This window comes from Mobula birostris, chromosome 10 (genome assembly GCF_030028105.1).
Source record: "Mobula birostris isolate sMobBir1 chromosome 10, sMobBir1.hap1, whole genome shotgun sequence".
In the NCBI taxonomy this organism is placed as follows: domain Eukaryota; kingdom Metazoa; phylum Chordata; class Chondrichthyes; order Myliobatiformes; family Myliobatidae; genus Mobula; species Mobula birostris.
Window position 1 is genome coordinate 109,096,721 of NC_092379.1, and position 21,197 is coordinate 109,117,917.

Sequence of the window (21,197 nt, forward strand, 5' to 3'; positions counted from 1 at the left end):
CCATGGTGGAGTTGGAGAAAGCGTGAGTGTGGTGTGATTGTTAGTGTCAGCTGTACCCTATATCCGAGTCCTTCGTAGTGGGTATGTGGAGAAGAATCAGGGCATATGGCACAATAGTGATATTACCTTGGTTAAGTTGGATTGTAGAGATTTGTCACTGCCATAATCCCAGATATTTCCAAGCACTATTTGGTTTTATTATTGAAATATCCCTACCTTTCCCATTTCCTGCAGTATTTTAAGTGTTATTTTCATCAGGGGGAAATGCTTTTTATATTTATGGCTAGCATAATAGTCTGATGAGGGGAACTGGCCATAGTTGATTGGAAGGTGACACTGGTAGCGATGATGGTAGAATAGCAATGGCTAGTGTTTCTGGGAATACTTTGAAAGATAAAGGATTGGTTCATCTCAAAGAAGAGAGAGGATGAGCCAACCATGGCTGACAAGTGAAGTCAAAGACAGCATAAGTGCAGAATAGAGCATACAGTGTAGTAAAAGTTAGAGGGAAGCTTTTAAAACAACAGAAGGCAACTAATACAGCAATAATGAGAGAAATGAAAAAATATGAAGATAAGCTAGATAATATAAAAGGATACTGGGAGTTCTCCCCCCCCATATGAGATAGAGAGCCATGCGTGGACATCGAACTGCTGGAAAATAACACTGGAGAGGTAGTAATATGAAACAAAGAAATGGCGGATGAACTAAATAAGTGTTTTGTGTCAGTCTTCACTGGAAGACAGCAACAGTATGTCAGGAACCTGAGAATGTCGGGGGACAGAAGTGAGTGTTACTAAGGACTAAGTTGTTCAGGAGAAGGTTCTTGGGAAGCCGGAAGGTTTGAAGGTAAATAATTCACCTGGACCAGATTCTAGATGAGGTTGCTGAAGGGATTGTGGAAGCATTAGTAGTGATCTTTTTGGCAGTTTGTTGTTTTTTGCACATTAGTTTTCATTGATTTTTTTAAATTGTGTTTCTTTATATTTACTGTGAATGTCGGCAAGAAAATAGATCTCAGGGTTGTATATGGTGACATATATGTGTGTGTGTGTATGTGTGTGTATGTATATATATATATATATATATATATATATATATATGTGTGTGTGTGTGTATATATATGTATGTATATATAATATATATCAGACTTTTCCATTCTTTAAGAAGGAAGGGGAAAAGGCAAAAGGTAGGAAATTATATGCCTGTTAGCCTACCTTTAGTGGTCAGGAACGCGTTGGAGTCCATTATTAAGAATGAGGTTTTATGGTACTTGGAAGCACATGATAAAATAGGCTGAAGTCAGCATGGTTTCCTTAAAGGGAAATATTGTCTGACAATTCTGTTGGAATTCTTTGAGGAATAACAGGTAGATAGATAAGAGTCAATGGGTGATGTTTATTGGATTTGCAGGTCTTTTACAAGGTATGGTAGGGGACATGGTATTGTAGGGAACAAAGAATAGGAATAAAGGGGGCCTTTTCTGGTTGACTGCCAGTCACTAGCAGTTTTCTGCAGCCGTCAGTATTGGGACCGCTTCTTTTCATGTTATATGTCAGTGACTCGGGTGAAAGAATTGATGGCTTTGTGTCCAAGTTTACGGACAATATGAAGATAGGTGGTGGGACAGGTAGTGTTGAGGAAGCAGGACTTAGATGGATCAGGAAAATGGGTAATGAAGTTGCAGATGGAAAACAGTGTAGGGAAGTTGTATGGTCATGCACTTTGGTATATGGAATAAATGATGAGTGAATTCAGAAATCGGTGCAATAGGATTTAACTCCTAGTACAGAATTCTCTAAAGATTAATATACATGTTGCGTTGGTAATAAGGAAAGCAACTGCACTTATTTTGAGATTGAGTATATAAAAGCAAAGATACGATGTTGAGTCTTTAAGAGATTAGCATTTGTCAGGGTGATTTTATGGATGTTTATGGTAGCTCAGCCTCCATACAAGTTCTAATGGCCTTGAGGATACAGGTTTTCTTTTAAAGCCTTGATTAATGGATAGCTGATCAAGAGGTGACAGGCCAGTTTTACTCAGCTTTTGCGTCTGTCTTTAATGCTTTCCCAAAATATTTCGTCCAGGCTAAGGTACAAATGAAAATACTAGTTCTGCTCTTATGCATTATTACAAGATGGTTTTTACAAAATGAACTATTTCTGTTCCTTCTAAATCTTCCCACCTAAAGATTGAGAGGTGCCAAATAAAGCTGTGTATTTCTTATTTGATCTTCACTTTTCATTTGGGTATGTGCAAAATGTATTTCGAGTAGTAACCTATTCAGAAGTTCAATAATTGATTCAAATTTCCCGGATGTTTCTGCTGAGCTGAGTCACATGTCTACCTTGTGTGACCACACTGGCTTCTGAAATTAGTTACACACCACCCTAGTAACCTGAAACTTTGGAGAAGGTATTTGGCCTTTTCTTTTGGTGATCTCTGCTTTGTTACATTGTGAATTGATGGGAGTACTGTACCTGAGAGCAGAGACTGAAGATAATTTGCATCAAGTCAAATATTCGTAAGTTGGGTCTCCATAACCCGGGAGCCAGCACACTTAGTTTTCAGTAGATTCAGCTGAAATGACAAGTGGGAGTGCATTTACATGATGGAGACAATCATAATTTCAGAAAACGTTTCAATGGGATTATGTTTCTCAGTTTGCTATTTATAATGAAACCAGCAATTTCAATATTGATTTTTTCTGGTCCTTTTCCTAGGTTTCCAAGACCTGTGACTGTTGAACCTTTTGAACAGTATGATGATGAAGATGGACTTCAAGAGAAACTGGTTCAGAAAAACCAACATTATCACAAGTAAGCATTAAGTATAAATTACTACCACCTCCCCATTTAAGAGTCTTGTGTTTTAAAAAAATTGATGCTGGGCCTTCAGCTGTTTATTTAAGAATCTCTTGTTTTTGTTTGCCCTGCTTTGACAAAGCACACAGTGAAATGGTTTAGTGCATAGTTTTGCGAAGTTGAGTAATTTGATGTATAAAATAAGCTAGTACATCTTTTCCCCTATGAACTACCTGGGTTTTCTGCATTCTCCAGTTTTGACAGGTAAACAAATAACGCATGTCACTAAATGGAATTGTGCTTGTTGCTCATTATATTTGTAGAAGTCCAAGTGAATAGCTATGAGCTGGCACAAACCTGTGAAATTTGAGTAGAAGGGGTCAGAGTAGTTGAGGAAGGTTCATTAATAACATTTTTGAAAATTGAGAAGAACAGTAAGTGGATAGGAAGAGTTTAGAAGGATACAGACCAAACCCAAGCAAATGAGTTTCGGCTACAGCATGGATGAGTTTGTGTTACTGTGCTGTATTAATCTATGGTTAAACTACTGTTTTCTACATCAAGTTACCTCAACTGAAGTAACTTGTGGCTTATTAAATTTTGCAATTTGTAATAGATTTCTTGTTCTTATACCCAATTTAATGGAATTTTTGTGCATTGATGAAATTGGTTTATTATTGTCACGTGCACTAAGGTATCCATATAGCTCATTCACTTCAGTTTATCGAGGTAGTACAAGAGAAAACAAAAAAGAATTGCAGAATATCGAGTTATAGTTGTAGAGAAAATGCTATGCATATAGACAATAGGGTGTAAAGTCATAATTAGGTAGATTGTGGGGTCAGGAAACATTCTTATCATATGTGGGAACCATTCATAAGAGTAGGATAGAATCTGTCCTTGAGCCTGGTGAAAAATGCTTGGTTGGTGGGACCTTTGGTTATCCTGGGTGCTTTACCAAGGCAATGAGAAGTGTAGCCTTGATGTGCTGAGCGTTGTGCCATACCAGGCCATGATGCTTTCTGTGGTGCATATCTAATGGTTGGTGAGTGTCAAAGGTGACATGACAAATTTCTTTAACTTCTTGCAGTATGGGAGTCCGATTTCCCTTTTTCTAGTGGCTACCTATTAAACTAGGAAAGATAACTGGAGAGGAGGAAGTGGCAGTGGGAAGCGGAGTAGGAAGATTGTTGGATTGATAATCTATCCTCCTACACATAACGAATGCAGTTATGATTGCTTTTGTTTCTTGTTTCTTAATTTAAGATACAGTAAATTTTTCATAACTATTGTAGGGAGCGAGAGCAACCACCAAGATTTGCCCAGCATGGGACATTTGAGTATGAATATGCCATGAGATGGAAAGCACTGCTTGAAATGGAGAAACAACAACAAGAGCAAGTGGATAGAAATGTGAAAGAAGCGCGAGAAAAGTTGGAAGTAGAATTGGAAGCTGCACGTCATGAGCATCAAGTCATGTTGATGAGGCAAGGTCTGTTGAGAAGTAACCCTTGCACTTCTAGAGGCATTGATTTTTGGTAAAGTGTTGGTGCTGAACGAATTAAGCACCTTCCTTCTGCCAGCACAATTCTATATCACTCAGTTGTCTGCATACTACAGCAATGCATTTGAGGCTCCTACCTCTCTGTTTTTATGACCCACACATCCCCTTTGAACTTGCCCCTATTAACTGCTGACTAGTATTTTGACCCTAGGGGTAAAAGATCCTGGCTGTTCTCGCTATGTGTCTCCTTAAATCTTTCTGTCAAGTGGGCAATGGATGTCCTGTCCTCTCCTTCCCACTACTTTTTAACTCTGTAATGTCCTTACTACCCAACCCACCCAGTTCATGAACAGTAGCGGCTTTTGTAGTTCCTGGGTTTTGGTTCGTGTTGCTGACTTATTTTTCCAGTTGCTTCATAGAGTAAGTCTGGCTTTTTTGTCAAGCTCAGCAGAAAGGAGCATTTGTGTCTATTTTCTCATCACAAGTTCTGACAAACATACGACCAGTCCTGATACTCATTCTGTGTTTTTCTCCTCTCTCTCTCTCCCCCAACTCAAGAAGGTTCTCCTTCCTCTTGCTCTTTAGCTATGTAAGCAGAGCCCATGGTAGGATCATGGTCTGTATTAGAGACATCCAGGGAAGCTGGGCACATTGCAGGGATGAGGGAAATCTAGAAGGTTGAAGGTACACTGAAGTTAAAGTGTAAAATAACTATTCGAAATGCAGGTTTCTGACATGGTTGTTCTTTTAGAATCAAGATAATCTGACACTGTCCTGCTACTCTTTTTCATTTAAGATTTTACCACATAATTTATATCATAAAAGATTTACACTTTTTGTGATAAAAGTGGCAGGCTTTTGCCATGTATGTGTACCAGTGAATAGACTATTAGTCTAAAGGTGGATTGTAGAATATATGGTCTGATACACGTATGCAAGAATGGATTATAAATCTCTGAAATATATGAAGAAATTGTAATTAAAGTTTCATCTATTTGAAGATAATCCACATCTTTCAGAATGTTCTATATCAAGGACACCTATTTAAAAGATAAAATTGCTCTTGGAAGTGTATAATATGTGTTTTAATTAACCCAAAATTTTTTCAACAGATTTAATGAGACGTCAAGAAGAATTGAGGCGAATGGAAGAACTACATAATCAGGAAGTGCAGAAAAGAAAGCAGTTGGAACTGAGGTAATTGTTTGAATAATTGAAAATAAGTCTCTCATTTTTTTGGAAGAATGTTCATTTCTGACGGGTAACAGATTAACTTATTAAGCACAACACGCAAATATTCAGAAATTTTGTTTTATTATTCAGTTCAAGGAATTGAACCTTGTTTTAGATTAGATGAATAATGTTACAGTTGAATGAGTGAAGACGATATTAAGAATTAAGCATTGATTTGGGTAAAAGAGATTAGTTGAATGGCTAATACATGGCTTGCCATGTCTTCGAGGATAGAAGAGGTGTTACTTCTGTTGGCTTGATGGTAGGGAAAGCAGCAGAAATGTGGGATGAGGAAGTTGCTTCTCTCCAGCAAAGTTTAAGAAAGAGCATCACTGCCCTCACTATTAATCAACAAATTTCAAAACCTTGACATCTGTATCTCTCCCTGCATCTGATTCCTTGACTTCCTTAAAATAGATAATAATCAATGCAGATTGTTCATAACGTCTTGCTGACAATCAACACAACCATACCTCAAGGGCCCACTGTTCTAATCCCTACACTCATGACTGTGGCTAAGCAGTGCTCCAACAGCATTTATAAATATACTGATAATACCATTGTTGTTGGCAGAATCATGGCAACGAGAAGGTTTACAGGAGTGTGATAGATTGCCTGATTATGAGTGAGTAGTGTCGCCACAATAACTTTGTACTCATTGTTAGCAATCCAAAGAATTGATTGTCTACTTCATGATGCAGAAGTTGAGAGAACACATACTAGTCCTCATTGTGGAGTCAGTGTTGGAAAATGGTGAGCATCTTCTATTTCCTGGCCGTCAGTATCTCTGAGGATCTGACCTGGGTCCAACACGTTGATGAAACGCAAAGATGATATGCCAGTGGCTCTACTTCATTGGAGTTTCAGATGGTTTGGTATGTCATCAGGCTCCTTGCATATTCCTACAGATGTTTGGTGGAACATTACATTCATCATTCTGCTTGGACATAGCCTTCTGACTGGTTGCATCACAGCCGAGTATGGAAGCTTCAATATATAGGATTGCAAGAGGTTGCAGAGCCCTGTAGACTTGGCCAATTCCATTATGGGCATAATCCTGCCTGCTATAAGAGGATATTTTTCAAGAGATGGTGCTTCAAGAAGGCAGAATACACTACTCAAGATCCTCGTCATCCCAGGCATGGCTTTGCATGTTGCGACCATTGGGGGGGAGGTATAGGACCAATCAATATTTTGGGAATAGCTTCTGCGATGTTAATGGTACATCGCTATATTTGACTTTTGCACTATTGATTTAATTTGTAACTTATACTTTTTTTGTCTTGTACTATACTACTGTTGTGAAATGACAAATTTTACAACAAAGTACTGTTGGGGAAAAGGTCTTGGGCACACTGTGAGTCTGTATTATGAAATAAAGGTTCTAATTATCAATAAAATTACTATAAAGAGCAGAAAATGATAAAAAGCAAAATCAAATCAATATTTGGTGTGATCACCCTTTGATTTTCGGCAGCAACTCTTCCATGAAGACCACCTCTGACGACTTCTCCAAACTCTAGAGGGATGTACTTGGGTTCTGGTGGTTTCTGCGAGTTCAGAGTTGTAGTGCTGGACGACTTCCAATTTAGAAGGGATGTCAATTTGTATCTCTTGTCTGCTTCACTCAGTTTCTCTGGCCAGCCATTGCACTTCTGGTCCTCAGCAATGCCACTTTCTTTGTGCTTCTTCAGAAGAGCTTGGACAGCACATCTTGAAACTCCTGTCTGCTGTGAAATTTCTGCTTGAGAGAGACCTTGCTGTTGCAGGATGACCACCGTGTTGTTGCCTTGCTCAGTCTTACCATGGTGGAAGAATTGATGATTTGAAGGTCATAAATGGAGGATGTCACTTCGTTCTAAAAGTTGAAGAGGGGGTGCCACTTTGTTTAAGGAAGCATGGATTTTGACTCCCAATACTGACAATCTTCCTGGCAAATGTGCAGTCTCTGGTAAATAAAATTGAAGAGCTCAGAGATAGACTGCTGTACTAGAGGGACATTAAGACTAGTTGTGGTTTTGTTTCACGGAATGTTGGTTAAGCTCTTCCATTCCATATGTCGCAATTCAGCTTGAAGGGTTCTCAATACACTGCCATGGTGGGACAGCTGAGTCTTTCAGAGGCAGAGGAGATGGAGTATGCTTCCTGATCAACTCCTTGTGGTGTACAAATGTGGTAGTTTTATCTCAGTCCTGTGCACCCGACCTGGAACACCTCGTGATCAAGTGCTGTCCATTTTATCTGCCACAGGAAGTTTCAGCCATCTTGGTACAGGTGGCCCCCGTTTTCTGAATGTTTGCTTTATGACACCTCGCTGTTATGAAAGACCTACATTAGTTATCTATTTTCGCTAACAGAAGGTGTTTTCACTGAATAGCCAAGCTCCTCCCCCGGAACTGCATTCTAGCAGCCATTGCTTTATCTCGACTTATTTTGTGCATCTGTTAGCCAGATGAGTTCTAAGGTATTGGAAAAGCCTGAAAGAGCTCGTAAGTGTGTTACACTTAGCGTAAAACTAGACATAATTAAGCGTTTCAATTGTGGTGAACGAAGTAAGAACATTATCTGCGCGTTGAACTTGCCTGCGTCCACCATTCGCACTATATATACGCAGAGAGAGAATTTTGAAAACTGCCCATGTTACTGTTGTTTCTGCTCATAGTAAAGTGGTCTCTCTTAGTCGTCATCCAATAATGGATAAAATGGAAAGTGTTGTTTGAGTGGATTGATGGGTGTACAAAGCGTGGTGTTCCGTTAAGTTTTCTTATACTTGAGGAAATCGGTCAGTCTTTTTAATAAGCTGAAACAGAAAGCACTGGAGGATGGTGATGAAAGTGTTGCGAAAGTGGAATTTAAAGGTAGTCATGGGTGCTTGATCGGTTTCTGAGGCGAGGGCAGCTTCATAGTTTAACGTTTACTGGAGAGAATGCTTTGGCTGATACTGAAGCTGCCAGAAAGTTCCCAGAGGAACTGAAGAAAATAATTACAGAAGGTGATTATTTGTACAAGCAAGTGTTTAACTGTGACGAAACTGCAATTTATTGGAGTTTTCCCAATTCCGGTAAGTGAACTACACTGCATATACATTATTTCTACTTTAATATAGGCTGTGTATTTTTATGTGTTACTTGGTATGATATGGCAGCTTCATAGCTTAAAGGTTACTGGAGAGAGTGTTACCGCCAAGAGCGCTTCTGCGAGATTTTCGCTGCGCTAGACAGAGATGCAGAGAAGTATTTCTACTTTATATAGGCTGCGTATTTATCATACCATTCCTGCTTTTACTATATGTTACTGTTTTAGGTTTTATCTGTTATCTGGCATGATTTTACAGGTTTTTTTTTGGTCTGGGAACGCGCAAAAATTTTTCCCATATTAATAAATGGTAATTGCTTACAGGTGTCCCCCGCTTTTCGAACGTTCGCTTTACGAAACCTCACTGTTACGAAAGACCTACATTAGTTACCTGTTTTCGCTAATAGAAGGTGTTTTCACTGTTACGAAAAAAGGCAGCGCGCAAAAAAAAAAGCAGCGCGCGCCCCGAGCAGCTGCTCCTCCCCCGGATTCGGAACTACATTCTAGCTGGCATTGCTTAAGCATGTGCCTGTGAGCAGCCATTAGCAAGATGAGTTCTAAGGTATCGGAAAAGCCTAAAAGAGCTCGTAAGGGTGTTGCACTTAGCGTAAAACTAGACATAATTAAGCGTTTCGATCGTGGTGAACGAAGTAAGGACAAAGTGAGTTTGGCCTGTGGAAGTTGATGAAGATGATGTTGAAGAGGTTTTGGCATCCCATGACCAAGAACTGATAGATGAAGAACTGATGAAATTGGAAGAGGAAAGGATAACAATCAAAACTGAATGCAGTAGTGAATGGACTGAAAGTGAAGTCATCCAGGAACTGAGCGTGAAGCAACTGCGTTAGATTTTCGCTGCAATTATTACTGAAAAGTACGACTTTAATTTTGAAAGGGTACGTCGGTTTAGGGCATATTTGCAAGATGGTTTGAGTGCTTACAAAGAACTGTATGATAGAAAAATGCACGAGGCTAGCAGTCAAGCATACTGTCGTTTTTCAAGCCTTCCACATCAGCCACAGCAGATGACAAACCTCGACCTTCGATATCGAGGCAGGCAGACATAGAAGAAAATGACCTGTTTGCCCTGATCGACGATGAGATGACACCCCAGTGTCCCACCACTCCAACCCCCAGATCGCGGACAGATACCGATTCGCAGAGAATGCAGCGGTAGCCGGGACGCACCCAGCACACCTTTAAGAAAAAAGCCAAAATAAGCAAGCTAATTAATTACATGCTGGGCAGCACCTAATTAATTAGCTTGTTTATCTTGGGCTTTTTTCTTACAGATGTGCTGGGTGCGTCCCGGCTACTGCTGGACGGCTGCATTCTTTGCGGATTGGTGTCGGTCGGCAGTCTGGAGGGTGGGGACCACTGTACCACCCCAAACTCCGACGACTCAGCCTAACACACCATCATCAGTGTGCTAGGCGCTGTCTTCTGGATTCTGGTAAGTGATACTACACTGTACATACATTATTTCTACTTTGTATAGGCTGCGTATTGTGCGTTATTTGGTATGATTTGGCAGCTTCATAGCTTAAGTGTTACTGGAGAGAGTGTTTTTGCTGAGAGCGCTTGCGCTATGTTTCTGTCAACAGTGCTTGCGCTGTGTTTCTGCTGAAAGCACATGAGATTTTTGCTACGGCGAACAGTGCAGGCAGTGATTGTAGAGAAGTATTTCTGCTTTATATAGGCTGTGTATTTATCATATTATTCCTGCTTTTACTATATGTTACTGTTATTTTAGGATTTATGTGTTATTTGGCATGATGTGGTAGGTTATTTTTGGGTCTGCGAGCGCTCACAAATTTTTCCCATATAAATAAATGGTAATTGCTTCTTCGCTTTACGACATTCTGGCTTAAGAACTGTTTCATAGAAACGCTGTACCTTCGGATGGCGGGGGAAACCTGTATTCACTTTACGACATTCCGGCTTATGAACCATTTCATAGGAATGCTCTACCTTTGGATAGTGGGGGAAACCTGTACCTCCTCAGGCCAGTGTAAAACAGGCTCTAGATGAACTGAGCAATGTTATCAATAGATGTGAAACAACACATCCTGATGCTTCCCTATTGTTGGGGATCTTAACTAGGCCAGCTTGAAAAGGTCTAAATAATTATTACCAACAAATCACTTATAGTACCTGAGGAACCAACACACTGGATCACTATTACACCTCCATCAAGAACACTTCGTGTGCTATCCTGCACCCACACTGATCACCTGGCTGTACTTCTATTCCTTGAGTATAGGCAGAGACTGAAGTTTGCAGCACCAGTAATGGGGACCAAGAAAGTATGGGCAAGGGAGGTGCAGGAGCACTTACAGGGCTTCTTCAGATCAGTGGACTGGATTATATTCAGAGATTCATCTTTGAGTCAGAGTATGACTGCCATCACCTACTTCATTAAAATCTGCATGGATGAGTGTTTGCCAATGAGAATTTACTGTACATAACAAATTGAAAGCCACGGATGAACCAGGAGGTTCATAGTCTGCACAAGAAATCCAGGAATGACTTACGGAGAGCTATTTCAAGAGCTAAGGAACAATTCTAAACAGGGTTGGAGATGAAATCAGATGCATTTCAAGTATGGCAGGGTTTACAGGCCATTACTTCGTATAAAGCGAAACCTAAAACTATGAATGGCAGTGATGCTTCACTCTCAGATGAGCCGAATGCCTTTTATGCTTGCTTTGAAAAGGAGCTATGTAGATCCCCGCAGCACCTGGTGACACTGTAATCTCTGTCTCAGAGGCTGTCTTTCAAAAGAGTGAACAAGGAGCAAGGCGACAGACCTCGATGGAGTACCTGGTAGGACTCTGAAAACCTATGCCAACCAATTGGCAGGGGTTGTTCAGAGGTTTTCACTCTCATTGCAACATTCAGATGTTCCCACCTGCTTCAAAAGGGAAACAATTACACCAGTACCCAAGAAGATTGAGCTGCATTAATGACTATCATCCAGTACTCACATCTACACCTTTGAAAGGCTGATATGGCTCAATTAACCACTCTCAGCAAAGACCTGGACCCACTGCTATTTGCCTATCCCCTCAATAGGTCTATGGCAGATGCTATTTCATTGGCACTTCACGCAGCCTTGGATCACCTGGACAATGGAAATACCGATGTTAGGGTGCTGGTAATTGATTACAACTCAGCATTTAACACTATGATTTCTACAATTCTGATTGGAAAAACTCCAGAACCTGGGCCTTTGCAACTGGATCTTTGACTTCCTAATTGGTGCGGATTGCAATCTGTGCGGATTGGAAACGTCTCCACCTTGCTGACAAACAATGGCACGCCTCAGGAATGTGTGCTTAGGTCACTATTCTACTCTACACCCATGACTGTGTGGCTAGGCACATCTCAAATGCCATCTATAAATTTGCTGATGATACAATCATTGTTGGCAGAATTTCAGATGGTGATGAGAGGGCATGCAAGAGAGAGATATGCCAGCTAGTTGGAGCAACAACCTTGCACTCAACGTTCGTAAGATTGAAGAACTGATTATGGACTTCAGAAGAGGTAAGACAAGGGAGCGCACACGAGTCTTCAAAGGGACCAGAAGCAGAAAGAGTGAGCAATTTCTAGTTCCTGGGTATCTCTTGAGGATCTAACCTGAGCCTAATATATTGATGCAGCTACAAAAAAGACACAACAGTGACTATTTCATTAGAAGTTTGAGAAGATTTGGTAGGTCATCAAAAACACTTGAACGTTTCTACAGATGTACCACATTCTAACGGGTTGTATCACTGTCTGGTATGTGGTGGAGGTGGGGGGAGAGGAGTTACTCCACAGGATCAAAGAAAGCTGCTGATAGTTGTGAACTTGGTTCCATCATGAGCACTAGCCTCTGGTAATTTCAAGGAGCGATGCCTCAAAAGATGGCATCCATCATTAAGGCCCTCTATCACCCAGGTCATGCCTTGCTCTCATTGCTATCATCGGGAAGGAGGTACAGAAGAGTGAAAGTACACTCAATGATTCAGGAGCAGCTTCTTCCCCTCTGCTGTCTGATTTTTGAATGGACATTGAACCCATCAACACTACCTCAAAACTTTTTAATTTTTATATTTGAAACATATTTGGCACCTGTATCTCTCTTCGTGGGTATATAGGACATGGTAGAGAGGAGTATCATAATGAATAAATGTGCTGCTGCTCACAATGTGTGATTACAACTTTGATTTCACAGAAGCTGTTGTGTTATGTAACGTAATTTATGATTTTATTTTCCTCTTAAAAATATGGCCTAATGCTGGATTTACAGAGGGTTCATTGAAGGAATCCTGTTTTATTTTTGTAACTATTGAAAGGTCATTGAGACACAGCACAGAAACAGGTCCTTCAGTACACTTAATTCTGCACCAAACATTTGGCATCAATTTGCTTAAGTTCTGTACTAATTCAATTTTCATTCTGCTCTAGATTCTGCTGTTGCCTCAAGGGAGGATCTACAATTTTCATGTGAACTAATGGACCTCTTTTGTTTTTCCCCTTCCCCTGCTCTCCTCCCCCCCCCTCCCCACCACCACCAACAACGACTTTGGTTTTGGGTGGAAATAGGGCACCCCGAGGAAACTCACGGGGTCATAGGGAGAATGTAAACTCCATGGACAACCCCAAAAATCAAGGTTGAACCTGAGTCACTGGGACACGAGCTTTACAAGTTGTATCATTGTGCTGCCTTTGATGTATATTTTGACACCTTTGTTCTATACAGTAGTAGAAAGATCCTTTGTTATCCATTTGTGCCTGTAGTTGAGTTTGTAAAATTAAATTACCCATAGCCTTAACAAATTACCTTTGGTAAAACTTGTATTCTCCTGTATTTCTTCTGAAAAATAGGATTTTTTCCTGTAAGTGAAGTGTTGAATATTTAATTTGGGATGTATAATTTTAATAATTTATTATTTACTGTAGGCAAGAAGAAGAACGTAGAAGACGTGAAGAAGAAATTTTGCTACGTCAGCGTGAGAAAGAAGAAATGATGCGAAGACAACAGGAAGGCTTTAGAGGAAACTTTGAAAATGTAAGAGCTAAAGTGAATTAATAAGTGACATTTAAAACACTATCAAAGTTATCACACCACTTTGCCAATCATTTTTGCTGTAAGCTATGCTGTGTTGATTATTCAGACTATTGATTGTGGTAGAGAAAGGGTTGAGGGTTTTTTTATAACTCAAATCATTTTTCTCTAGTTATTGAGCTGTACATTGACATGATAATAAAAATAATTGCCTGATCACATACAGTGGTGCTAGAAATTTTGCGAACCATGTAGAATTTTCTATATTTCTGCAAAAATATGAGTTAAAATGTGATCAGATCTTCACGCAAGTCTTAAAACTAGATAAAGAGAACACAAAAACATTATACTTGTTCATTTATTTATTGAGAAAATAATCCAGTATTACATGTATTTGTTGGAAAAAGTATGTGAATCTCTGGGGTAATGCCTTTACAAATTTGTTTGGAGTCAGGTGTTCCAATCAATGAGATGAGATCAGAGGTGTGGTTGCAGAGCATAAAAAAGACAAAGGCAGGTTGCTGACAGGGCCAGATGTTCGCAAAGATATGTTTATATGCACCATTCTTCGATCAAAACAACACTCAGAAGTATTGTAGGGATGCATGAAGCTGGAAAAGGCTACGAAAGCATTTCTAAAGACCTGAGTGTTCATCAGTCCACAGTAAGAGAAATCGTCTACAAATGGAGGAAACTGAGTATTGTTGCTACTGTCCCTTGGAATGGGCATCCTGTAAAGATCACATCAATAGCACAATGTGCAGTGTTGAAGGAGGTGTAAAAAGAACCCAAGGATAACAGCAAAAATCCTGCAGAAATCTCTAGAAACTTGCTAAAGTCTTTGTTAATGTGTCCACTATAAGAAAAACACTGAACAAGATTGGTGTTCATGGAAGGTCATCACAGAGGAAACCACTGCTTGGCAAAAAAAAAACTGCACGTCTCAAGTTTGCAGAAGGTCACCTGAATGTTTTGCCATGCTTCTGGGACAATGTTCTATGGACATTGAGACAAAAATTGAACTTCTTGGCAGAAATGCACTCTATGTTTGGACGCACACCAACACTACAACCTCTTCCCAACTGTGAAGCATGGTGAAAGGAGCATCATATTTTGAGGCTGCTTTGCTGCCTCGGGGCCTGGACAGTTTGCAATTGTTGAGGGAACAATGAATTCAAAATTGTATCAAGACATTTTACAGGAGAATGTCAAAGTAGCAGTCCATCACCTGAAGCTTAATTGAAATTGTATAATGCAACAAGACAATGATATGAAAGACTAGAGTAAATCAACAATAGAATGTTTTAAAAAGAAAATTCATGTTTTGGAATGGCCGAGTCAAAGTCCTGACTTTAGTCCTATAGACATGTTGTGGAAGGACCTGAAGCAAGCAGTTCATGCAAGAAAGCCTACCAATATCCTAGGGTTGAAATAGTTTTGTAAGGAGGAATGACTTAAAAGTCCCCCAATCCAATGTGCAGTCTTGATAAGCAGTTAACAGAAACGTTTGGTTGAAGGTATTACTATACTGGGGGTTGGGGGGGGTGGGGGGTCACACCAGTTGCTGAAAGCAGTTAATGAACAAGTATAATGTTATCTGTTATTTATTTAATTGGGTTCTCTTTATCCAGTTTTTGGACTTGTGTGAAGATCTGATCAGATTTTAGGTCCTATTTATGCAGAAATTGGGGAAATTCTACAGGATTCACAAACTTTCTAGCATCACTGTACTTGTCTGTGCAATAATGTTATTTTTGAGATATGGATTACTATCATTGGAAAAGACCCTGCAGGTGAATGTACATTGTGTCTTATTAACTGAACAAACTTATAATGCCTTTTTACAGTCATGGTTTTTCATCAAGGTTTGGAATACTGGTATGAATTCAGTGTTGCATTGCATTTTAGCACTTCAGCAGTAACCAAGGAAACTGCACATCAACACACGAGACTGCTTAATGTTCAAAAACACAAGTGAATTTTTGAGATAACCTGAGGATTGCATGCTGAATGTTGATGTATATCTTTGTCATAGCTTGATATTTAATTAGGCAGTTGTGGTTGATTACGATTATATTGGACAGTGAGATTCTACTATCTGCCCATTATGTAAAAATTTATTTTGAAAGACAGCTGTCAACAGTTCTGACTTGGATTGCCCTAAATCTATATAAGGCTACAGACAATTCCAACTAAAGAATGACTTCTCCAACCTGATTTCATCCCTGATGTATGTTTACTCAATATGGTTACTAGTCTAGAGTATGAAGCTATTAGACATGCATGTTTCAGAAATGCTCTTCAGGAGAAATCTGACATGTTTGGTTTAGGCTGTAAATGATTCTATTCCTTAAGAATGGTCAACTCTTAAATGGCTTCTGAAGTGGTTAGTAAATCATTCAATTTTATCATTACTATTGCATTCATACTGAGTAGGAGTATGGTGGATGAACTTCTTGGTGTTGTAACATAGTTCTGTGTCTACATCTGGACATTGGTGTCTAAACTGGGAGAACTGTCCACAGCTAGGTAGTAGTCTGACATAGTCGTATACACATTATTACAGAATGCATGGGAGACCTTTCCATGACGTCTCAAAAATTTCGGCACAGACAACCACCAGGTGTATTACAGTGCTATATAGTCAATGGGGGGGGGGACTGAATTATCCAGGTCCCATCGAAACTCATGGCAAACATGAGAACCAATGCCTCATTACCATTGAACAACACTTTGAAGAAGCAGTGAATATAGCAAAAGTCCAAACTATGCTTTGGGTGGAAAAGCAGGTGGCTTATAGCAGATTAATAGATCGAACTGTCTCAGTGCTAAAGGATATAGCTACCAGATGATTGTGGTAGTGAGTGAGTGAGCCAACCAAATGGATAGTCCTACTTGACATCATTCTTGTCTACCTTATAGCTGATAAATCTGTTCATGATAGCTTCGTTCTAAGTGACCATTCCACAGTCTGATTTTCATACTGAGGATGCCATCTGAGTACCACTAAAATTATGCAATTGGATAAATAGAAGCAGATCAGAATAGGGCATCCATGTGGGACTTGTCCATCAACAGCAACAGAACTTGACTTTGTGACTTGGCGTATTCCTTACTCTAATGGTCATTAGTGTCAAGCCTAGTTCAACAAGGGATTCAGGGAGGCATAACTGTGCATATATACCATGCATACTTAGAAATGGCAGCCCAGGGAAGTGGTAATATGGGCAGAATTGCCTTCTGTGGCCCTGTATTCGGTAAGGTATGCAGTCTCACAGATAGTACATCAGTTTGAACCTCTGGACAATGGAAAGAGGAGGCTGCAGGTATTTTGACATTCTTACTGAAACCTGTTAAGCTAAAGATGCATAATTGGATCCATTTTATCTTCCATTTGAGTTGCATGCCATTGCAAGCCAGTATATTTGGCAAAGGCCATGGGGCTGAACAGCATCAGATGCATTCCAGAACTAGCTATCTGTTAGAGCATAGTTCCAACAGTGGCATTGCTTTGTCAACGGAAGATTAATCAGGTGTATTTTGCTCTCAAAATCCACGACATTTCCCATGCAGTCAGTCACCATGCAGGTCGTCTGCTCTCAACTCATCAGCCAGGTAATGGACTCAGTCAACCATTGTGCTATCAGGCAGCACTTTCCAATAACCTGCACACCAATGGCCAGTTTGGGTTTTGTCAAGACTTCCCAGTTCCATAACTCATCAGAAAGGCCAAAAAATTGAACTTCAGACATGATGAGAGAGTACTTGCCCCTGATATCAAAGAAGCATCATAATACACTCGTAAAAATTTAAATCAATAGGTATCAAAAGGATTATGGTAGTCGGAGGTTAATTTCCTTGGTCCCAGTGCATCATTCCAAGTGTCCAAGGCTCAACCTTTCATCACTTCATTTATTACTTTTCTTTCGCCATGAGGTTAAAGTGCAATCAGCACACTTCCCCAGTGTTCAGTTCCATTGAACAATGAACCCAGAAACCTCAAGAACCCTGAAAGGGAAAAATAGAGATAATAAAGATGGAAATAGAGCTGTTTCTGAAGATGCAAGCAAAGGAATTGCCATTAGGCGCCATTATCTCCTCCTAAGCTGCTCCTCTGAAGCAGCTTCTTAGAGAAATCTACAGAGCATTCAGTTCGTAACACTCATGCCATAATAATTTCTAATGAGAGACTTGAATTGTCTATCTGGGATTTTTGTTTATAATGGCATTACTATTGCAGAGTCCCCCATCAACCAAATGCTTGCCATTGGAAACACAGCTACACCATTCATGTCAATATCAAGGCCACAAAAACTTTCAGAGACTGATTCCTCTAGGAGTGACACCATATTACAATGCACAAGTGAGAAATGTAGTGGAGTACAAGTTCAGTACTAACGCTGTGGAGCTTGATATTTAAGCATAAAGTGATTTGCTTGATCAACATCCCAAACTGTTCCAAAATGTACTATACTTATTCAGTCGAGATACAGCAAAAATACCTGCTGCAGAAATTATAGCAGCATTTACTTTCAAGTAGAACATTGTTCTGATTTTAGAAATAACCCGTTGTTTATTGTTACTGAGTCTTGTAAAACAGCTCTATGGAAGAACAAATTACTAGGTCTGCAGTCTTAGAATTGGCTTACAATCAACTTGAAGGCATTAGTACCAGTCATAAGATTCTGGACTTAGCAATGCAATCCTGATTTTAAAAAAAAATCTATATATTAGATAAATTTATTTGTGAAGCCTTGAATTAAAACTGAGACTCTCAACTTATGTGTATTTTCACACACTACTTTGCTCTTTTTGAACTGTGGTGGTTCAAGTAATGTCTAAATTGGATTTATGTAGCATTCTTTGATCTTTAATCTTCAAGATTTGCTTTTGGAGACTCAGCTGATGTTAGCTAGCCAATTGAAGCACCTTTTATGACATCTTCACAGGGAAACAGCATTTTTTTCCCGCCGTTAAGTCCATATGATCGGCTAAACTGCATTCCTTGTCACCTTTCCAAATGGTTTTTAATGCACACCATCAAGGCCCTGATTTTGTTTTATAGCTACTTTTGAGATTTTGGATAAGTGTAAGTGTTTTTAGGAATGAAGCAAAGGGCATGACATGACTTGTTATTGTGAATGTTATATTTTTTGTAGAGAGAGAACATGAGAATGGAGGAAATGGCGCAACGTACTGGAATGGCCATGCCAGGTGAGATTTATAAAAGCAGTATTAATGAAAGCGGTATTATTGTGGTGAAGCATATACTAATTTGATGTATAAAGGGTTTACTGAGTTGAAAGTAAAATAACTTCCAGTCCGGCGAGCTGCAATCATCATGAGCAGTTGCTTGTTTGGCTGAGGTGGTGCCTGATTTAAAAAAAGCTCAGGGCCCTTGAGGACCTCTTGTTGGGCTGAAATTGTAATGATCTATTCAGCACCAGGCAAAGCTAATTTTTTTTTTTAAAAAGCAATGTTTAAGCTGAGCAGTTTAAGTGGACAGTGTTAGAGTGGTCAGGCTTTGGCTCAAGAGGCCTAGGTGAGAAGAGGGCAAAGACCAAGTTTCTAGTAAGTGTTTTTCCTCTTTATTTATCTAGTAAATAGCTAGTTCTTCATGTGAGATGTGAGAACTCTGAGAGACTTCCAGTCAGGAGATTGTGAAGGTGAAAGACACACCCAGATGGTATGTTGCCTTCCAGGTGCCAGGGTCAGCGTTGTCTTGGATGGGGTCACAGCATTCTAAAGGAGGCAACACACATCAAAGTTGCTGGTGAACGCAGCAGGCCAGGCAGCAACTCTAGGAAGAGGTACAGTCGTCAGGACGAAAGGTCTCGGCCCGAAACGTCGACTGTACCTCTTCCTAGAGATGCTGCCTGGCCTGCTGTGTTCACCAGCAACTTTGATGTGTGTTGCTTGAATTTCCAGCATCTGCAGAATTCCTTGTGTTTGCGATTCTAAAGGAGGAGAGTGAGCAGCTGAAAGTCGTGGTACATACTAGTACCAACGACATAGGAAAGGGAAGAGATCCTCGAAGACAGAATATAGGGAGTTAGGTGAAAAGCTGAAAAGTGGGATCTCCATTGTAGTACGCTGTGGATTGCTGCCTGTACCATTGGCCATGAGGGTAAAAATAGGATCATCTGGCAGATGAATGAGTGGCTGAGGAATTGGTTCTGGATCATTGGGAATTCAGAATTTTTTCGGAGGAAGATGTCACCTGTGCAAAAAGAGGGATAGCACCTGACCCTGAGGACTAATATCCTTACGGACAGATTTGCTAGAGCTGTTCAGGAGGGTTTAAATCAATTTGGCAGGAGGATGGAGTAGTTGATACTGAATTAGATGCAGTGTGTAGTGAGTCTGTGAGCAAGGACAGACAAATGATACTGCAAAATTGCAGTCAATGGGATTAGTCGAAGTGTAACTTGAGGCCAAAATCGAACAGGGCGATGAATACATTACTGAAGGTGCTGCATTTAAATGCAGTTTTGGAATAAGGATGACCTTGTACCGCAGTTACAGAAAGGCAGGTATTTCGCTATGGGCATCACTGAGTGGTGGCTGAAAGATCATTGTTGGGAGCTTAACATCCAAGGATATACCTTGTATTCAAAAGATAGGCAGGTAGATAGAGTGAATGGCTGGCTCTTTTGATTAAAAAATGAAATTAAATCTTTAGAAAGAGATGTCATTGGATTGGAAGATGTAGAATCCTTATTGATAGAGTTAAGAAACTGCAGGGTAAAAAGATCCTGACTGGAGCTATATACAAGCCTCCAAGCAGTACCTAGGATGTAGAATGCAATCTACGATAAGGGATGGAAAAGGCACATAAAATGAGCAGTGTTGCGATAGTCATGGGGGATTTTAAATAAGAGAGGGAGTTTGTTGAATGCCTATAAGATTGCTTTTGGTTGAGCCCGCTAGGAGAAAGGCTGATTATGGTTGGGAGTTGTGTCATGAACCTGATTTTGATTATGGAGGTTAAAACAAAGGGCCCCTTAGGAGGCAGTGATCATAATATAAGAGAATTTGCAGTGCATTTTGAGAGGTGTCAGACGTATTGATATTACAGTGGAGTAAAGGGAATTAGAAACAGCTGGCCAAAGTTGATTGGAGTCCATTATTAAGGATGAAGTTTGCCTGACAAAGCTTTTGGAATTCTTTGAGGTGAGGAAATAGCCGGCAGGATAGACAAAGGAGAGTCAGTGGATGTTTACTTGGATTATCAGAATGCCTTTGATAACTAAGGTGGTGCAAAAGATTGATGGCCCAATTGGAAAAGTTTAAAAACAGCTGGATTAATCTTACATTAGAGGTATGGCAGAAGGTGGTTAGTTCATGTGGAATCAATAACATGTTAAAACTTTTCAGATAGTGTGCATATGATACCGAATTCCTTCCCAACAGAGGAGATAAAAGATTTGAACTATGGATAAAGAAAGGTCTTACAACCTACCTCTCATTTATACATAAAAGAGTATTACAAAGTTTCCAATTCCCGCAGGACAAACATGGC

The 21,197-nt window shown here is 39.9% G+C and overlaps 1 protein-coding gene across 7 annotated transcripts in view; it reads left to right on the forward strand.

The window, feature by feature from the left end:
- Window positions 1-21,197, forward strand: part of LOC140204245 (non-POU domain-containing octamer-binding protein-like) — a 99,691-nt gene that overhangs the window by 32,551 nt on the left and 45,943 nt on the right. For all 7 annotated transcript variants that reach the window (XR_011887565.1, XR_011887566.1, XR_011887567.1 and 4 more), the window contains exons 4-8: window positions 2,727-2,822; window positions 4,103-4,299; window positions 5,424-5,508; window positions 13,570-13,678; window positions 18,835-18,889. Coding sequence is in view for 4 of the 7 variants with exons in the window: in XM_072270797.1 (XP_072126898.1) it covers window positions 2,727-2,822; window positions 4,103-4,299; window positions 5,424-5,508; window positions 13,570-13,678; window positions 18,835-18,889 (542 nt within the window). In the remaining 3 variants the exon portion in view is untranslated. The remainder of the gene's footprint in view (window positions 1-2,726; window positions 2,823-4,102; window positions 4,300-5,423; window positions 5,509-13,569; window positions 13,679-18,834; window positions 18,890-21,197) is intronic.